General features: G+C 45.3%; 1 protein-coding gene across 3 annotated transcripts in view; it reads left to right on the top strand.

Moving 5' to 3' along the window:
* The first annotated feature begins 660 nt into the window (after positions 1 to 660).
* Positions 661 to 14,951, top strand: part of DAGLB (diacylglycerol lipase beta) — a 29,059-nt gene continuing 14,768 nt past the window's right edge. Inside the window, exons 1-4 of one of the 3 annotated variants that reach the window (XM_083711540.1) lie at positions 661 to 1,013; positions 3,276 to 3,400; positions 10,569 to 10,720; positions 13,860 to 14,034. In XM_083711540.1, the coding sequence (XP_083567666.1) occupies positions 3,306 to 3,400; positions 10,569 to 10,720; positions 13,860 to 14,034 (422 nt within the window). In that variant the 5' untranslated portion in view covers positions 661 to 1,013; positions 3,276 to 3,305. Of the gene's footprint in view, positions 1,066 to 3,275; positions 3,401 to 10,568; positions 10,721 to 13,859; positions 14,035 to 14,951 lie in introns of all 3 variants that reach the window. The other 2 variants (XM_083711539.1, XM_083711541.1) reach the window with 2 other exon arrangements.

Genomic DNA, 14,951 nt, shown 5'->3' with positions numbered 1-14,951 from the left:
TTTGCTACATTTTTGGGGGTGGGGTGCGATTGCATTTTTTTGCGAAGCAACGCGTCCTAAGGGGGCCTCAGTCTAACCCTAACCTGCCTCTTTTTCCAATTTTTAAAATTAATTTTCCAAATAAATTAAGACAAACAAACATCCATCCTAATTGTAATTAAACCAATCTTAATAGCATTGTTAAGTGTCTTCCTCAAATCCCCTGGTTGAATTTCATTGTATATCATTTTAACAGTTTTCCAAAATCATTTTTTTCAAACAAAATTAACTTAAACACTTAACATCTTTCATTCTTTCTAATTTAGCTTTAAACATCTTAAATCCTATCCTTACGTATTTAAATCCTAAGCTTATCTGGTATTTGCATGCTTTTCCAATTAAGTTATCTTAACATATTTAGCTAAGCAGTCTTTAAATTTCATCCATTCTTCCTGGTACTCCTCCTCCTTCTGGTCGGGGACTCTGCCAGTCAGGTCCGCTAGCTCCGAAAAATCCATCATCTTCATCTGCCAATCTTCCACTGTTGGTACTTCTTGTGTTTTCCTATTCTTTGCTAACAAAATTCTTGTTGCAGTTGTGGCATGCAAAAACAATTTAACATCTTTCTCTAACCTGCCTCTTTTTAATCAGCCTTTTCCAACCTTGCGCCCTCCAGATGTTTGGGGGGGGCATCCGCTCAAGAGTCGTCCAAAACAGCAGGTTGAAGAAAGCTGTCCTTAAAAGTCGGCCCAAATTCCTGGGCAAATATTTATCCGGCGCATGGAGGCATCTAATCAGAACCGGTGTGCTCGGATGGAACCCTCTCCGCTTAATGCGTACCTCTTTGGTATGAAGCCCCGGCAGCTCCGCCTCCTCTTCTCTGCGCACGCTCGCCTTCCGACAAGAGCGGCAGCAAATACACACCCCCACGTGCCGAGGAGGGCGCGTGCGTAGATGAAAGTGGCCAGTGGTGGTAAGAGGTAGGAGCCGGAATCGCGGTGCGGACGTCAGTGCGTCATGACGCCGTGTTGTCAGTCAGTGACCTGCTTTTGAGCGAGAGGCGTAGAGAGAGCCGGTGGGGAGCAGGTAAGAGGCGGGCAGTTCTGGAGCCGCAGTAGGGGGCGCTGTGGCGAGGGCAGCTTTTTGGGCGAGGGAGACATGAGAGGGGGCTTTTTGGTGGGAGGGGGGTGCAGTCCCCGGATGTAACTGGAATAGGTATGGGGGCTTTCTAGGCAGGAATAGGTTAGGGGGCTCTTTAGGCGGGAATAGGGTAGGGGACTGTTTAGGTGGGAATGGGTTAAGGGGCTCTCTAGGCGAAAATAGGTTAGGGGGCTTTCCAGGCAGGAATGGGTTAACAGGCTCTCTAGGTGGGAATAGATTAGGGGGCTCTCTAGGTGGGAATAGGTTAGGGGCATCTCTGCACATCACATGAGTAAAGCCCTGTTTAGGGAAGCTTTTCATGTTTAATAGACTATTGTATTTTAATCTTCTGTTGGAAGCTGCTCAGAGTGGCTGGGGAAACCCAGCCAGATGGGTGGGGTATAAATAATAAATTATTATTATTATTAAGCAGGGGCCCTTGTTTGCCTGGTGAAAATGTGGTTTCTTAGTTTCCCCAGAGGGGTGTTTGTGTGGCAGACGGGTTGGGGAAAGGGAGAGAGCATCTATAAGCAGTACCACAACACTTAACGTATAATAACATTTGAAACACACACCTGCACATTAAAAAAAAAGTGTGTGTTGTGGCAGCATGAGAATGAGTGGTGCAATTGTGGTAGAAGAAGCACTTGTGGGCTTATGAAAGGTTGTTCTTGCCTGTGAAAGTTTGTGCTACAAGCCTGAGTCTGCGAGAGGAAAGGACGCCCCATTGCACTTCCTGGGGCTTTCTGCCAAGCAAGTGTATACAAGATCGCAGCTGTAAGTCGGTTGCAGTAAATGCAACAAAGAGGCTTGTGGGACTTGAAAGATTAACAGGCTTAACGTGGACTCTGGTCCCTGAAAGCTTATGCTATGAGGCTCTTTGATGAGTTTGCTGTAACAGACTAAGAGTCTTGTGGCACCTTAAAGGCTAACAGAGTTGCTATAACCTTTCATAGACGAAAGGCTGCTTTGGTCCAGAAAAGCATATGCCACAATAAGGCCTTGGTGTTTAAGGTGTCACAAGACTCTTAAACAGGGTGTATGCATGTTTTGGAGAAAGTCTCCCCTTTAGGGAAACTTTTAATGTTTGACGAACTATTGTATTTTAATATTTTGTTGGAAGCCGCCCAGAGTGGCTGGGGAAACCCAGCCAGATGGGTGGGATATAAATAATAAATTATTATTGTTATTTATTATTATTATTATTATTATTATTATTATTATTATTATTAAGCTGTGGGGCTTCACTGGAGCTTTTTCAATCAAATGTGTAGTAATGTTAAGGCAGTAGACTGGATGGAGATTTTGGTTGATGGTGATGAGGAGAGCAAGCGAGAGGTAATTCAAGATGCTGTGATCCTGGGAAGGTGATCCTGACAGTGCAAAATGTATGAAAGGGAAGGAAGGCTTTTAGACTGTGAAAGTAGCCTGGGTGATTTTACAGGGGCATATTGGATAGGAAAAAAGAACAGGTACAGAATGCCAAATACCAGAGGTTTTCAACCGTTTTGAGTCCATGGTTCCCTTGACCCCTGTGGGGCTCAGGGGCCCAGTTATGTCAGCCCTTGCCTGCAGAGTTGGCAGCCTCTCACCCTTTTTCAAACACCCACCCTTGTGGAGTGTTCCCTCAGCCTCCTCTCCTCTTCCCTCTCCTTGGGAGTCCTCTGGGCAGCTGCAGCTGCTGCCCCGGTCTCTGAGCTGCCTCCCCCACCCAAAGAGAGGTGCCTCACTGCCCCTCAGAGACCTGGGAAGCACCCCTGACCTGCCCCAGAGGCATCATTCGCCTGGGGAGCTTGTAGCCAGGGCTGCTGCAAGGATCAGCTATGCAAGTCTTTGGGAGGCAGAGACGCAAGGGGACATAAGAGGAGGGAGGGAAGGAAAGAAGGACAGAGGCCAGTGTTACCTGCAACACCCATGACCATCATTCAAGGCACCCCAGGGTGCCACAACACACTGCTTGAAAAACACTGCCATATGCCATTAGTTCTAAAAATTGACCAGTACCATTGATTGGGGGAAAGGAGGAGAGTTGGTTCAAAACCTGATAAAGTGGCCTCTAATTGGTTTCAGTGTATCTGGAACAAAGACAGATGTTTATATTTGGGCAGGAAAGGTATACTCGCAAGATTCTATAGTGTTTGTATGTTCTCCTTTAGAAGCTGAGGATCCACACCAGTGCATCCACAATGCCTGGGATGGTGATGTTTGGAAGGCGCTGGGCCATTGGAAGTGACGACTTTGTTTTCCCAGGAGCCTTTGAACTTTTCATCAGGTTGATCTGGTAAGATTTGCTGCTTAACATATTAACGTTGTCAGTAATAAACTAGGCACTACAGTACCTGGGGAAAATAAGCACTACTTAAATTTTTAAAAATGGGTTTTAGTAATTGAGCTCATGTAGAAGTTGTACTTATTCCCCTGGGAATTCTGGTCTTTCTTGTGTTGCACTGATGTAATGGTTTAAAAGTAAGAGGAAACCTTTCTGTGTATACCTGTCTGGATTTTAAAGCAAGTTCTGGGGCAAAGCAGTAATGAGCTGCCATTTGAGTCAAGGACTGTAAATAAGGGTGTGTCTGTCAAGAGGTTTCACTCCTGTTCTAACTGTGGTTAACTCCCAACCAGTGGGCTGAATACTATAATTCAGTAAGGTAGCTAGGAAACTAGGGAGGCGGTTGGAGGATCGATGATGGCTAACAGATCTAGGTTGAATCCCGACAAGACAGAAGTCCAGTGGTTGGTACCTTGGTTTGCAACCGTTTTGGATTACAACCACGTCAAACCCAGAAGTGCGTGTCCCTTTTTTTGGAATTACAACCCACTGCTGATGTAGTAACAACCAATTTTTTTGGATTACAACCCTTTTTTGGGGAGGCCCCATTGCCGAAAGTGCACCTTGGGTTACAACCTGTTTTGGTTTACAACCGGATTATGGTTGTAAACAAAGGTACCACTGTACTGTTTTTGGGGAACAGGGGGTTGGTGGGTATGGAGGACTTCCTGATCCTGAGAGGGGCAACTGTGCCTCTGAAGGACCAGGTGCACAGCATGGGAGTCATTTTGGACTCAGCTGTCCATGGAGGTGCAGGTCAATTCTGTGTCCAGGGCAGCTGTCTACCAGCTCCATCTGGTATGCAGGCTGAGACCCCACCTGCCCGTGGACTGTCTCGCCAGAGTGGTGCATGCTCTGGTTATCTCCCGCTTAGACTACTGCAATGCGCTCTACGTGGGGCTACCTTTGAAGGTGACCCAGAAACTACAACTAATCCAGAATGCGGCATCTAGACTGGTGACTGGGAGTGGCCGCCGAGACCACATAACACTGGTCCTGAAAGACCTAAATTGGCTCCCAGTATGTTTCCGAGCACAATTCAAAGTGTTGGTGCTGACCTTTAAAGTCCTAAACGGCCTTGGCCCAGTATACCTGAAGGAGCGCCTCCACCCTCATCATTCTGCCTGGGCACCAAGGGCCTTCTGGCAGTTCCCTCACTGCAAAAAGTGAGGTTACAGGGAACCAGGCAGAGGGCCTTCTCGGTAGTTGCGCCCACCCTGTGGAATGCCCTCCCACCAGATGTCAAAGAGATAAACAACTATATGACATTTAGAAGACATCTGAAGGCAGCTCAGTTTAGGGAAGTTTTTAATGACTGATGTCTTAATGTATTTTTAACCTTTTGTTGGAAGCCACCCAATGGCTGGGGAAACCCAACCACATGGGTGGAGTAGAAATTAATAACAACCACCACACCACCTTTTTGGCATCCTCACAAAACTAGTTCTCACCTAGATCTTTATTAGAGGAAGATTCTAAACTATCATTACTGCCAACTAAGCATGCCAGTGTCACAGTTAGCAGTAAACTTTGGAGCTGGCCTCAACAAGGGCCCCATACCTATATGCTAATTGTGAAAATGCTGCATAATCAACTGTGTTGCCGCCATATTTTGAAAAATGTGTATGTTCCCCATGCTGATCTCTATCAGCTGTACCATTTAGTATTCTCAAATCCCCCTGCCTTGTAAATGAAACTAAACAGAGTCCTACATAATTAACATTGTGTACCTTTGGAAACCGTCCCAATGACTGCAAGTATCTGATTCCCATATCGGGTGGTAATGGACTTATAAACTTAAATCATTGCTCCTTTGCATGCATTGAAATCTCCTGCAGTAAGGAGTGCAGCAGGATATAAAGGTTCTAAAGCAGGCATCCCCAAACTCGGCCCTCCAGATGTTTTGGGACTACAATTCCCATCATCCCTGACCACTGGTCCTGTTAGCTGGGGATGATGGGAGTTGTAGTTCCAAAACATCTGGAGGGCTGAGTTGGGGGGTGTCTGTTCTTAGGCCTTAATATAGTTGTCACAGATCGGATCCAGGCACTCTTGGAGGAAACTGATTTTTCTAGATGCATTTCAGTTGGGATTTAGGCCCGGTTTTGGCGCAGAAACTGCTTGAGTTGCCCTGTATGATGATGACCTTAGTTGGGAGAAAGACAGGAGAAATCTGACCCTGTTAATTCTCCTTGACCTCACAGTGACCTTCAGTACCATCAACCATGGTATCCTTCTGGAGTGGCTATCTGAGTTGGGGGTGAATAGCACTGCTTTGTGCTGGTTCCGATCCTACTTGGATGGTTGTTTCCAGAATGTGATGCTTGGGGAGTGCTGTTCAGTTCCAGGGAGCGTTCAATGCAGGGTTCCTTGTGGTTCAGTCTTGTCCCTCAAGCTGTTTCACATCTACATGAGACCACTGAGTGGAGTCATCTGGAGTTTTGGATACAGCTCTACTTCTCCTTTACTTCTGCAAGTGTGACAACAGATGTACAGGACCAATGTCTCGCCTCAGTAATGGAGTGGATAAATAAACTGAAATTCAATCCAGATAAGATTGAGGCACTATTAGTGGGTGGTTCCCTAGACTGTATAGATGGGAGGTGGCCTGCTGGTGATGGGGTTACACTTCCTTTGAAGGAGTGTGTTCACAGCTTGGGGGTTCTTTCGGATCCACTGCTGTCTCTTGAGGCTCAGGTGGCATCAGTGGTGCAGAGTATCTTCCATCAGCTTTGGCTGGTGGCCCAGCTGTGCCCCTATCTGGAGAGGGATAGGCTACCTTCTGTCATCTGTGCTCTGGTAACCTCTAGGTTAGATTAAAAGGTAAAGGTAAAGGACCCCTGACAGTTAAGTCCAGTCGCAGATGACTCTGGGGTTGTGACGCCCATCTCGCTTTACAGGCCGAGGGAGCCGGCGTTTGTCTGCAGTTTTTCCGGGTCATGTGGTCAGCATTACTAAGCTGCTTCTGGTGAACCAGAGCAGCGCACGGAAACGCCATATACCTTCCCGCCGGAGCGGTACCTATTTATCTACTTGCACTTTGACGTGCTTTCGAACTGCTAGGTTGGCAGGAGCTGGGACCGAGCAACGGGAGCTCACCCCATCACAGGGATTCGAACTGCTGACCTTCTGATTGGCAAGCCCAAGAGGCTCAGTGGTTTAGATCACAGTGCCACCTATGTCCCTTATCTAGGTTAGATTACTGCAGGGCATTTTACATGGGGCTACCTCTGATGAAGTTGTGGGACGCGGGTGGCGCTGTGGGCAAAACCTCAGTGCCTAGGGCTTGCCGATCGCATGGTCGGCAGTTCGAATCCCCGCGGCGGGGGTGAGCTCCCATCTTTCGGTCCCAGCTCCTGCCCACCTAGCAGTTCGAAAGCACCCCTAAGTGCAAGTAGATAAATAGGTACCGCTTTATAGCGGGAAGGTAAATGGCGTTTCCATGTGCTGCGCTGGTGCTGGCTCGCCAGAGCAGCTTCGTCACGCTGGCCACGTGACCCGAAAGCGTCTCCAGACAGCGCTGGCCCCCGGCCTCTTAAGTGAGATGGGCGCACAACCCTAGAGTCGGACACGACTGGCCCGTACGAGCAGGGGTACCTTTACCTCTGATGATGGTTCAGAAACTTCAGCTGGTGTAGAATTCAGCAGCCAGGTTGCTCACCAGGGAAAGACTGAGCATATAACAATCTGTGAATAAGATCTGTGATCTGCTCAAGTGGAAGCAAGGATGCCCTCCCTTCTACACTCTCCTTTCTGGCTGTGATAGCTGTGATCTGAGTGTGTCTTCAAAATGTGGAAGAGGCAACAACCTGTTCTGAATTCATTTAGCTTTCGTTTTCATTGATGCCCTGAAATTTACACTTTTTCAGCAGCTCCTGCTGGCTATCTCTCCTTTTTGTTCTTGGGCTCTTTTGTTCATCATTGGATGAGAGAGGTTAATAAGAAGAATGTTTATAAGCTGGGCTTCTCTCCTGACATTTTGCGCATTTATGGGCTAAAGAAGGCCAAAGTTGTTATTCAAAGATCAGTAGACTTAGATCAAGAGCATCTGATAACTGCAGCTAACAAATAATTGTTCTCTACTTCTTAATAACTCATTAAACTGTGTAGAATCAAGGCAGCTTTGTACTTTGAGCATTAACTGTCTCAAAGTATAGGAGAGCATTTAACTTTCCTCATTGTAATTTGCTGCCTTTGGCACTGATAGAAAGACAATTCAGCAAAAATCCCAGGAAATGAACGACCGTTTTTGTGTGGAGCTGGAGCAACAAAATCTGTTGAACATGCTCTCCTGCACTGTGATTTATATGGTGAGTGTAGTGAGAAATTGATTCTCCCTCTACTAAGAGCTCTTACAGGAAAATCCCTGGAGATTCAGTATTGTTTTACTTAAATAATGTTTCCTTCTATATTACTGAAAGTGCTGCTGATTTTTTCCTGGCTTCAGTGCAGATCAGGAGAAATTTTCTGCTGGCTTCTTGAGACGAAAGAAAAAGTATTATTTCTTCCAGGTATTCTATAGGAAGCACCTCATAAATGGAAAGCCATTGATAAAAACGGAAGAAAGAATAATCCATTGATAGTTTTCCCCCACCATGAATTGGTCCAGTCTCCATTTGAAGCCGTGTAAATTAGCGGCCACAGACTCCTCTTTGTGGCATCGAATTCCGTAAGTTAGCTCAGATCCCTGTCTAACCACGACTGCATTTAGTGGCAGGCAGCTCTAGTGCATCCTGAGCATTTTGAGGGCTGTAGCCATGTTGAGAGCAGAGCAGTGAATTTCTCTGTAGCCGTCACTCGCAGTTGAAAGCAGGTTACTAGATCAGCAGTGGGATGCAGATGGACCTATATCCAGGCACTTCTGAGGTCATTTCCATAAGTCTTCCGAGGCAAATCACACAGCAGCAATCGGTGAAGTGAGGGCACCCTCACCTGATCATCCATCGCCTGTGTTGCAGCTGGTTACTGGGAAATGGGGGTGCCTGGGTGGGGTGAAGTTTGGGTGAGCGCCACCTTCCTGCTCCCCTTCTACCCCTCAGTAACTAGCAGCAATGGGGGCAATAGGGAGGTCGGGTGAGCACTGCCACCCCACTGACAGCTTGGCTGAAGGTACAGCCGATGATCAACTTTTCCCGTCAACTTCAAGCTTGAGAGCAAAAGCTGCTTACATTTTAGCTAACGAACTCTCAAGAATCTAGCCTCAATCCTAATTCTTCTTATCTGGAAGTAAGCTCCATTGAATTCAGTTGGATTTCCATCTGAGCAGGAATGGTTAAGGCTTGCACTGTGGAACAAATGCATATTTTGGGTTGAATGCACCGTTCTGATTTTACAGCATGCCCAACTAGCGCAGTTTTCAGTTTCCTTCAGAGCTTGTTGATGTGAAGCAAAGGGCATTTGGAAAATTGAATCCATGAGTGATTTTATAAGATGTCTAGGGTTTAACGAGAGGGAAGCTTTCCTCGAGAATGCTTGTGACTGGAAAAGCATATTTTTAAAAGATAGGTAGAAAGATGACTATTTTACCAAATGCACACTGCTTGCATTTGTGTTCAGTTTATCCCATAGAAATAGGGCTGTGCAAGGCAGATCTTGTGTGACAATCTCTAGTATACAAAAATGCTGTCACTCAAGCAGAGTTAAGTGGTTGTGTAATGTTAATTACTTGTTGCAGCACAACAGAAGGTTTCGGCTTTGCTATCCCTGAATGAGGTTTCTTAATTGATTTAAATTGCTATAGTTGTTTTGAACAATAGCACTATGGTCTAATGTCTTATTTTCCCCCCACGCTGTGTTGTACTGGGAGATGCAACAACCTATCAGATTAGGCTAATTGTAGTAAATTTATTTTTCTCTGTACCCTTGCACATTAGTTTAGTGAAAATGCAACTCTTGGATGAAATGAGGTTGCAGTCCAACAGGGGCGGAGAACGTTTTTCAGTCCAAGGGCCACATTCCATCATGGGAAGCCTTTTGGGGGCCACTTGCAAGTGGTCGGTGGACCCTGAAGCAAAAGTGGGTTGAACAATTATTAATATGTTTACATGCTACTTTTCTGCCTGAAAGGGACTCAAGGTGGCTTTCAGCTAAAATAGAAGCAGCAAAAAATATGGGGGAGGGGGGACTCAGTCATTAAAAACAATTAAACTTCAATGGAATTAAAATGTGTGTGTGTACAGGTTATTACAATAAAAACAGACAGCACCAGCCCTTTCTGTACAGACAGTTTCCTAAAGAACTGTCCCTTCCAACTCTACTATGAACCTGCCAGTGGAAGGACGACAAGGAGGGAGCCAGTCTAATTTCTCTAGGAAGGGATTTCCAAAGTTTGAGAGCAGCCACCGAGAAGGCCCTCTCCTACATCCCTACCAAGCGCACCTTTGAGGGTGGAGAGATTGTGAGAAGGCCATTGCCTGAAGATCTTCAAGCCCAGGCATGTTCATATGAGGAAATATGGTCTTTCAGATAGCCTGGACCTAAACTGCATAGGGATTTATAGGTGATAACCATCACTTTGAATTGTGCCTGGAAACAGACTGCTAACCCGTGGAGCTGTTGTAGCAAGCCATAACCAGCCCCAGGTCAACCATTTGGCTGCAGCTCTGTGAGCCAGTTGAAGTTTATGAGCACTTTTCGAATGCAGCCCCACACAGAGCATGTTTCAGTAATCCAAATGGGGTGTAACTAAGGCGTGTGTCACCGTCGCCAAATCAGGTATCTCAAGGAACAGGCTTCTTTATGCAATAGGCTACATTCCAGGCATGCGGAAGCCAGAGGTTTTCGTGCGTAAACACACACATGTACTTTTCCATCTGCCAGCCAGCCAGCAGGAGGCATTATCAAAGTTCAAGGACACTTTCCAACAAGGAAAAACCCCTGATGTGGGTGCAGAGTAGTGCCAGTGAGAGGAATGGCCTGGGGAGGGGTATATCCTAGGGAAAAGTCCCAAGGGCCAGATGGAAAGGCCTGGAGGGCCACATTTGCCCCCAGGTCTGAGGTTCCACACCCTGTATATTTCTTCTAAGTGCATTAATATAGGATTTCACTGAGGATCTGCATCTTGGCCCAGGCTTCCTTCGTAGCTGACGTCTTGTGCCTTTTTTTTTGTTTGTTCTCGCAGGTGGATTGGAATTCTGGTTTTGTACTCCATCCACAAAGGGCAGTTTAACTGCGCCGGTGGAGCGTTGCTGCACAGTTACCTGCTGGTCCTCCTCATTCTCCTGGCAGCCATAATATGTGCTCTGTGTTCTATTTTGTACATCAGCATGCAAGGTGAGTGGCATTCTGCATTGCATTACAATTGTTTAGCCTGTATGAAAAGCAAAGTGACGCCCGTCCAAACTGCTCTTAGACTGCCAATAAAGAGGCTTGGCATCCAGCATTAATCCAGCAAAAGTGGCTGGGGAGGCCAAGTTGTTGTTGTTGTTGTTAGTATTATTATTATTATCCTGAATGCCTTGGCTCCCAAAAAAAATCGGCTCCCGAACAATCGAAACCCAGAAGTGAGTGTTCCGGTTTTCAAACGATTTTCGGAAGCCGAACGTCCGATGGGGCCTCCGCTGCTTCTGATTGGCTGCCTTGGTTTCCGAATGTTTTGGAAGTTGGACGGACTTCCAGAACGGATTCCATTCAACTTCCAAGGTACATCTGTAAGTCTCTTAGGTGGTGAGCTCACAGCAGGCAACTATTTTGTTGTGAGCGCATCATGCAGCATCCAGCAAATGATAATTCTCGGTGTTCAGTTGAAATAACGGCAGCAATGTTTGGAGATTGGTTAGTAATAATTCTTCCCCCCCCCCCCCGATTATTAAAACTCAGCCAGAGGAAAAATACTTCATTTTTAAAGCAGTTCAGGGATGGTGCATTTTCCCTTCCTCCCATGGGAGACATGGCAGCACTAGATGTCAGGTTAAGACTTATTTTGTGCTTCAGGCCTTTGGAAATGGCCCAGTTAAGAATGGCATTCCTCCCCCTCCCCCCCCCCCCGCTCCTGGATTGCTGTTTTACAATGCACGTTGGTTTTATGGTTTATGGGGATATTGCCATATTACATTTTAATGAATTCTTTGTGTGCTACCCAAAGAGCTTTCGGGCTGAAGGGTGGGATATAAATGTAATAAATAATAACCTTTGAAGTTTGTGTCAATTATTTTTTTATTGGTAATAAAAGGTCATAAATTTTACTATGTATTAAAAGTGTGCTATTCATTATGTATACATGTGTGTATGTCCCATTAGAGGGGTGTGTGTGTGTGTGTATCCCATATATTTGTGTGTGTTGTATCCATTTGTGCAGCCGAATTTTGCCCTCCTCACTTCTCCCCTCAGCCCTCCATATATCCTCAGAATCTGCTCTAGAGGGTTGAGGGTTCACAGGGAGAGGACAGAGCAGTCCCATTGGAATCAGTCCATATAAAATCTATAGGAGTGTGTGTGTTCTGTATTGTACTCATTTTCATCAGGAATAATTTTATTATCGACAGGCGGTAAAGGTATTTATTAAGTTAATTAATTATTGCATATCGACTCTGTTATATGTGTTTCCCATCCGAAACAGTCAGGTTCAGTGCCGTGTGTTGTTATAAGCCGATCAATGGCTTCTCGCCACAATTACTTTGTTCCACCGCAATTTTTGGAGGTTGCTGGGAATCACGAATGCAGAGAGCGCTGTTGTGCTTCAGTCCTGCTTGTGGGTGTCCCAGAGGGAGGTGGCGGACTCTCTTTCTTTGGGGGTTTTCAAGCAGAGTTCAGATAGCCATCTGTCATGGATGGATTAGCTGAGATTCTTGCCTTGCATGGGGTTGGACTAGATGAGCCTTAGGGGTCCCTTTCAACTCTACAGTTCTATGATTCCATGATCTGGTTGGCCGCTGTGAAAACGGGATGCTGGACTAAATGGGCCATTGGCTTGGTCCATGGCTGCTTATGTTCATGCATCACCTTCTGGAATTGGACGCATCTTTGCATCTTGCATTGCAGGATTTATTCCTTTATCTACTGATGAAGCCCTAAATCTAGAATAATGTTGTGTTTAGTTTGTTAACTAGGACAGTGGACACCTAGGTTCTGCCTGGGTGAGGCGAGAGCAGCTGCAGCTCATCCTTGTTAACACTAAACCTTGGTTTGGCATTACGTGTGGGCACAGCCTTTGTGACTTTGGTGATACAAATGAATGGGCTTTCTTTCTTGGAATTTGTACAGACATAGTTCACCACTTAACAACAACAACAACAACATTATTAATTATTCATATTTATTTATTTATTTATTTATTCATACATACATACATACATACATACATACATACCCCGCCCTCCCCAGCCAAGGCCGGGCTCAGGGCGGCTAACAACCAATAATAAAAACAAGTTGATTGAAATACAACTTAAAAAACAGGATTAAAATACAACATTAAAACATGCAGCCTCATCACAGGAGGAGAAAGGAAAAAAGAAAGAGGGGGAAGGAATCAAATTGATTCCAAGCCAAAGGCCAGGCGGAACAACTCTGTCTTACAGGCCCTGCGGAAAGAAATCAGATCCTGCACTTTATGTATTGTGAATACTATAAACAATACCTTCTAACTGGAGAGAGATCGAGATCCTTAGTTTCGTTTCATGCACACTCTTCTCTCTCTCTCTCTTAGATGAATGTTCAAAGGCTGCTGCAAGGCTTAGCCTGCAGCCCCATGTCCACTTAACCTGGGAGCAAGCTCCCATTGAATTCTGTGGAGGCTATGTCTGAGTAGACATATTTAGGAGTGTTCCACTATGCTGCTCTGAAGTATTTATTAGGACTAGCTTATGCTATCTGTTTGACATGCCCATCTGTGAATATCTTCCCTTCATCCATATTAACACATTGCTTTATTGCTTGTGACGTAGTCATTATCTGCAAAGTTTGTCTTCCTGTTTTTTCCCCTTTTTCAGAGGTATGAGCAATGTTATGTACTGAAGTTCTCACCCTGGGCCAGCAGGGGGATACTGTAGATAGTTATGCAAACGAAGGATCGAAAGTGACGTTCAGTGATTGGATAGTTTAGAAAGTTGTTACAGTAATGTGGTACTGGAGCTCTATATAAGCAGGCTGACTGAGCCCTTCAGTTCAGTTCTGTCCTGGCCTGTGAATAAACAAGAGCTGTTTGAAGAATCGCTGTGTCGTCTGATATGTTCACCCACAACTTAACAGGCAACATGAACATTTAGGCCATGATTGTGCTTGCAAAGCCCCTTTTGAAACCAGAGAAACCATTTTACTGTATTTTTGGTTTTTATGGAAGCCGCCCAGAGTGGCTGGGGAGGCCCAGCCAGATGGGCGGGGTATAAATAATAAATTATTATTATTATTATTATTATTATTATTATTATTATTATTATTATTATTTTATGCTACTTACTTCAACTGTACCTTTCAGGAACCATTTCCAACCCTGGGCCAAGAAAATCTCTTCCTAAATTGCTATATCTGCGCTTGGCCCTCTTCTTGCCAGAGCTGGTCTGGGCTGTTGTCGGAGCAATATGGGTATCAGACCGCAGAGTGAATTGCGAAGGGGCTATGATAAGTGCCATATTTGGAACAGTCATTGCCAGGTAAGGATGTTCAGCTGCCTCCACCTAGGTATGTCTGGGTTGGGTGTTAGCATACCTAAGAATCCTTGCCCAATCTGGCAGCTTCCACATATTGTTGGGCTCCCATCTCTCATGCACCCCAGCTAGCATGACCAGTGGTCAGGGATATTGAGAGTTATATTGTCGCTTATATTTATTAGATGCTTTCCTTACTAAAGTGACCCAAGACAACGTATACAGTATAAGGTTACAGGGAACCAGGCAGAGGGCCTTCTTGGTAGTGGTGCCCGCCCTGTGGAACGTCCTTCCGTCAGATGTCAAAGAAATAAACAGCTATCTGAAGGCAGCCCTGTTTAGGGAAGTTTTTAAATGTTTGATGTTTTATCGTGTTTTTAATCTAATGTTGAGAGCCGCCCAGAGTGGCTGGGGAAACCCAGCCAGATGGAGTGTGTGTGTGTGTGTGTGTGTGTGTGTGTGTGTAATGATAATTATTATTATTATTAACACAAAAACCAATTACAACAAACCATAGCTATGAATACCTAAAAAAATGTATATCTACAAATAGCAGACTGGTCTTACAGATCCTGCCCCCCTAAAAGAGGCTTCAAGTACAGTGGTAACTTAGTTTACGAACTTAATCCGTTCCGGAAGTCCGTTCTTAAACCGAAACTGTTCTTAAACCAAGGTGCGCTTTCCCTAATTAGGCCTCCTGCTGCCCGTGCCCTTCCACTGTTCGGATTCCATTCTTAGACCAAGGTAAAGTTCTCAAATCAAGACACTATTTCTGGTTTTGCAGAGTTTGTAAACCAAATTGTTCTTAAACTGGACTGTTCTTAACCCGAGGTACCACTGTACTTGAAAGTACTTAAGGGCTAAAATCCTGGGGGAGAAGAAAGTTTTTGCTTGACGCCTAAAAATAGAGATGGTGCCTGGCA

This window comes from Podarcis gaigeae (genome assembly GCF_964106915.1).
Source record: "Podarcis gaigeae genome assembly, chromosome: 14".
NCBI lineage: Eukaryota > Metazoa > Chordata > Lepidosauria > Squamata > Lacertidae > Podarcis > Podarcis gaigeae.
This window is presented reverse-complemented; position numbering and strand designations above follow the sequence as displayed.